Source organism: Limulus polyphemus, unplaced genomic scaffold, assembly GCF_000517525.1.
Source record: "Limulus polyphemus unplaced genomic scaffold, Limulus_polyphemus-2.1.2 Scaffold43, whole genome shotgun sequence".
Taxonomy (NCBI): Eukaryota; Metazoa; Arthropoda; class Merostomata; order Xiphosura; family Limulidae; genus Limulus; species Limulus polyphemus.
The window spans coordinates 144749-149969 of record NW_013665653.1 but is presented as its reverse complement, the minus strand read 5'-3'; the positions used below and the strand labels follow the sequence as shown (position 1 = coordinate 149969).

Below are 5221 nucleotides of genomic sequence, written 5' to 3'. Positions count from 1 at the left end.
TTTAAGTAAATTCGTTATTCTATAATTTATCAACTAAATGTTCAGCAGTTTAAGTAAATTCGTTATTCTATAATTTATCAACTAAATGTTCAGCAGTTTAAGTAAATTCATTATTCTATAATTTATCAACTAAATGTTCAGCAGTTTAAGTAAATTCGTTATTCTATAATTTATCAACTAAATGTTCAGCAATTTAAGTAAATTCATTATTCTATAATTTATCAACTAAATGTTCAGCAGTTTAAGTAAATTCGTCTTTTTTCACTTTTATAGGTCTCAGATGCCACTAAAGAAAGATATTGACGACTTGACGGACTTGGACGACAAAGGTCCAGACATAATTCCTTCTAGGACATTTTACAGGGCCTCTTATCCAGGTAAGATAGACATAGACAGATTTACAGAACGATATACAGATAGACAACAAACAGTGACTTTAATAAATAGAAAAGATTGAATTGTAAATGATAACTGAAGCGCAAATAATTCAACTCTAACAATTAATACAGGAAAAACAATCGATAAGCTTTGACAAAATCTTTTGTAAATACTTCTAGTTGAGGTTTAGATTACGTTTCAGAATATCCCGAAGAGGGAGACGACCGATGTCTACAGCTGAACAGTACCATGGAATCATGCTACAGTACTCCAGATTCGAAATCTGGTAACCTGATCATGGAGACCACTTATACTACCACTTGTCCCGTTGGCGTACCAGCAGACAGAGTTGAAAGTTTTTACCCCACACACTCTCCTAGTAGAGGGCATATAAGTGGCATTGATGCGTCAAACAAAACCACTAATCTAAACAAGGTAAGTCCCAGTGTAAACTATGTTTGTTTGTTCGTTTATAAATATAAGTTATTTATATATATATAGCGTGTTGTAAACCTCTGCTAGAAATTTTTATTCTAAAATCGTTTTAATAAGTAGATACTTAGTCTGCTAAGTTACCAAGTTACTTTTTTTTTAAACAAAACTTAAAGGTCCTTCCGCACAATCTCTGGCTTGGATGTTAAGGCGCAATCTGCAAGTCGCGGGTTCGAATCTCTGTCACCGAACATGCTCGCTATTTCAGCCGTGGGGGGCGTTATAATGTGATGGTCAATCTCACTACTCGTTGGTAAAAGAGTAGCCCAAGAGTTGTCGGTAGGTGGTTTTGACTAGCTGCCTTCCCTCTCGTCTATCACTGCTAAATTATGAACGGCTAGTGCAGATAGCCCTCGTGTAGCTTTGCGCGAAATTCGAACCAAACCGAACAATCACCTTAGGCGTACATTCCCTTTAATGGACTATAGATGATTGTATTCAACCTTGGCTTAATTATCTTTTAATATTAAATTACATAAATATTGATACGAAGTGCTTACTTAGCAGAGTTTTGCTAAGGGGTAGGTTTTATCGAACTTGCGATTAACTATTCTCTACTGGAGCGAAAATAAAAAAAAAACATTTCTAAAAAAAACCAAAAAAAAAAACAGTAGTTTTACGTTAGTCAAATGTAAGGAAAAAACTCCGCGAGACGGAGTACAGTTGTAGCAAAAAAAACCGTAAATAAAGTACATCCTATATCAGTTTTAATGTTTGCATCATTAATGAAATATTTAATTATTTCTTATAAACTAAATTTATTTCCATAATTTAAAAAATCCATGAGTTTGTTTGGGCTATCTGTGCTCTGCCCACCACTGCTATCGAAACCCGGATTCTAGCGTTTTAAGTCCGCAGACATACCACTGTGCCACTGGGGGGCTCCATGAGTTTAAACCTAGAATTGTGGAGGGGAAGGGGACCCCATAGGCTTTTTAAATGTATTTTCATAAACTAAAAGGTGACTGTAAAAATAAAATGTTTTATAGTTAGCTCGTCATATCTAACAAACTGTACGGCATAGAAAGATATTAAGGCTATCATGGGGATTCAAATGTCAAAATTGCCACATGTTGTCACCAGAGACGCCGCTATGGCTTATTTCGTGTGTTTTCGGTGGGTTTAAATGAGCCTGTCGAACTACAGACACATAAGCTTACTAAATACTTTAAGTAAACTTATGGAGAAACAAATCTCCAACCAATTACTTAATCAACATCCTAAAGAACATACAAAATGCAAGCAGAAGAGAAAGACAAACGACCGATCACTTAGTCGGGCTCACTGAATCTATTTTCTAAGGATTTAATTAAAAACACTCCACCATAGCCGCGTATCTAGATGTAACTAAAACGTTTGACTCCGTATGGCATGACTCAATCAGGTATAAACTAAATTCTTACAGAATCCTCACTCCCATCATAAGATGGATACCAAGCTTTTTAACCGACTAAAGTTATAATCAACCAAAATTTATCAGAACTCTTTAAACTCAGAGCCGGGGTCCATCACGGATCCGTCCTAAGCCAACTACTATACATCATATTTGTTAATGACAGCCCCCCCCCCCCATCATACACACTAGCATCACCGTACGCAGATGACATCGCTGTGTGGAGTACATCCCGTGACCCTCTTCTTGCAACAAAAAAAGTCCAGAACTCACTTAACAAGATATCTCGCTGGAGTAAGAAATGGTGTGTTACACTAAACCTCACCAAAATGGAAACAATCTTATTTCACAGGAAAATAGGCAAAATGCCAAAAAGTTAAACTTCATCTACAAAATTCCCCATTACACTTTGAAAAACCATTAAATTATTAGGTACTACCCTAAATCATTAATTTAGCCATTTAAATAACATACTAAACTCCGCAAGCAAAATAATAATTTACCTCCATTGAATTGGAGGAATAAACAAAGGATGTAACAGTAAAACCATTATGACTATATACAAAGCATACGTTAGTCCTCTCTATAGATATGGCTGTGCTGTAACATGCATCAACATGCCAGCACAACAAAATCAAGCCACAGAGATAGCTTACTGACTGCCCATCTACACAACACATGTCTATGAGGATCAATATCAAGTCTGTCCACCAATAAAACAATGAATACAGTCATTAACATCTCGATTTTACAAAAACAAAAACAAAAAAAAAGTCTCTAGGAATACTCAAATAGTTGAATTCCCAATTCTTGCTGCTACCCCAAACCCTGGCAACAAAATATATCTCACCAATGAATTTCATAATCAATCTGAACAACAACTATAACTAAACACATCACATTAATTCCACAAGAACAAACTTAGAACTCGAAGCAAAATATTTCTATAACTAATCAATTCATTTTTTTAATTATAATAAATAATTAAAAACAACGTTTTATTTTATTCAAATGAAGTAATGCGACAATGGGGAAAGTATAAAATAGTCTTGTAAGTTACTCCTGAGGATGACGTAGATCACGTCGAAACATGTACTTGTAGAGAGATATTTTAAAGTGGAAGCCGTACGGCTTCAAGAAAGTTTATACTGTGTAAATATAAAACGTTGTTTTGATTATTTATTATAATTTTAAAAAAAAATTAAATACAAGTGCAAGTAGTGCATATTTATAATCAATTCATGTTCAATTATATACTACTAATTAACATTCTTACTGTACTTTACCAGCACAGTCTGGCATGTGAAAGTGGGTTTTCTCCGGGCAATCCGGTTTTCCCCTACATCAAAATTCCACAAGGCAGGGCATTGGATCTTAATATCCCCCGAAAAGTGCCGTTAGCCCTCTAGGAATTTTAATGAATGTTAAAACATTTTAAAACAAAACTTTAAAAAGTCTGTAAATCAAAATTTCATTAAATTCTAGCAACAATCAGTTTTAAAAAATCACTTCTTTATATTTTTCCACTTTGGAAAGTATTCCCGAAATTCAGATATTTCTTAACTATAAAAAACCAGATGAAATGATTTATTTCAGCCTATATCTTTATACAAACCGGAACTGATGTGTTTGATCCACTTCTTGGTCTCCTGTTCGTCTTCGTCATCAGCAACTCCCACATACCACGTGACGTCATCATCAACGCAATCCAAACATCACCACCTGTTTCTCATTCTCTCCCCTCTCTTAGTCGATCGCTCTCTTTTGCACTGTAGCTCTGATGGCTCCTTTGATATAACAAATCAAAACATCGCGCCGAAAGAAACCACAATACACTCAAATTAAAACAAACCATGATTTTTAGCCCTTTTAGCCAAAAAACTCACTTTTCATTATCGGGATGAAAAGAAATAAACATGTTTCTGAACATCCCGGTTGTCTTCCCAATCTTCGGAAGATGTCAAATCGGAATTCCTACCAAGACGATTCGATTCGTGCAACATATGCTATCAGATAGCAGCCTACAGTATACACACAACTTCAGGCACATAACCTCTCCTTCTTTCGTCCGACTTCCTGTTTCTGTCTCCAGGCATAGACGGCTTTTCCGGTCATCTTGAAGTTCACATCAACACTACACCTTAAAGACTTACTTTTCCACCACGAAAGTTTTCAAGCATACAAAATTCCGGCTAATTGCCCAAAATTCTCCTACCACTTTAAAACTTACCAAGTTCTGCTAGCGGGGTAAAGAGAAACAACAGTTTCTGAGCACCACTGGTTATCACTCCGGGCCTGAGAGATTTTAAACCAAACCAACTGCCAAGATTAGATTAGATTATGCAGCTTATTCAAACAACATGAAACTGACAAGGATGCAATGTTGAGGCAGCTCTCGGGAAATATCATAGCTTGCATAACATCCACAGAGGGTCTTTTTCCAGTGTTGCTGTGTCCAAGTTCATAAATCAGTTTTGGGAGACATGTTGCACTGAAATTATCATAAAGGTCAACCATGTCGTAGCAGAACAGGTCAGCACATTGGTCTATTTGTTTTCCAATGTTTGGATTTGCCAATTTCAACTGTTAATAAGGTTCTTCGGTCAATTTTGCAAATGTCTTCTTACAAGCTGGTATCATGATAAACCACTAAAGGAGACGAGGTTAACACGACGTGATGATTTTATGTTTCAGGTTTTGGCAGGATATGAAGTTAATGATCAATAGCCTTCCAATATCTTATGGACTGATGAAACACACTTCACCTTTCTAAAATTATCAACACACGAAAACGCATTAGCTGATCAGAGACTAATCCACGTGTAACATTTCCTAATCACCTCCTTGATGCTACGATGACAGTATGATATGATTTCACAGCTGACTTTGCTATTGGACAATGCTTCTTTTTTTTTTTTTGAAGAACTATCAGCACATGAAATGCAAATTTTCACAGTC

The 5221-nt window shown here is 35.8% G+C and overlaps 1 protein-coding gene across 5 annotated transcripts in view; it reads left to right on the top strand.

Annotated features, from left to right (window-relative positions):
• LOC106462097 (hemicentin-1-like) overlaps positions 1 to 5221 on the top strand; it is a 358751-nt gene that overhangs the window by 346777 nt on the left and 6753 nt on the right. For all 5 annotated transcript variants that reach the window (XM_022389438.1, XM_022389431.1, XM_022389426.1 and 2 more), the window contains exons 11-12: positions 274 to 377; positions 581 to 813. In XM_022389438.1, the coding sequence (XP_022245146.1) occupies positions 274 to 377; positions 581 to 813 (337 nt within the window). The remainder of the gene's footprint in view (positions 1 to 273; positions 378 to 580; positions 814 to 5221) is intronic.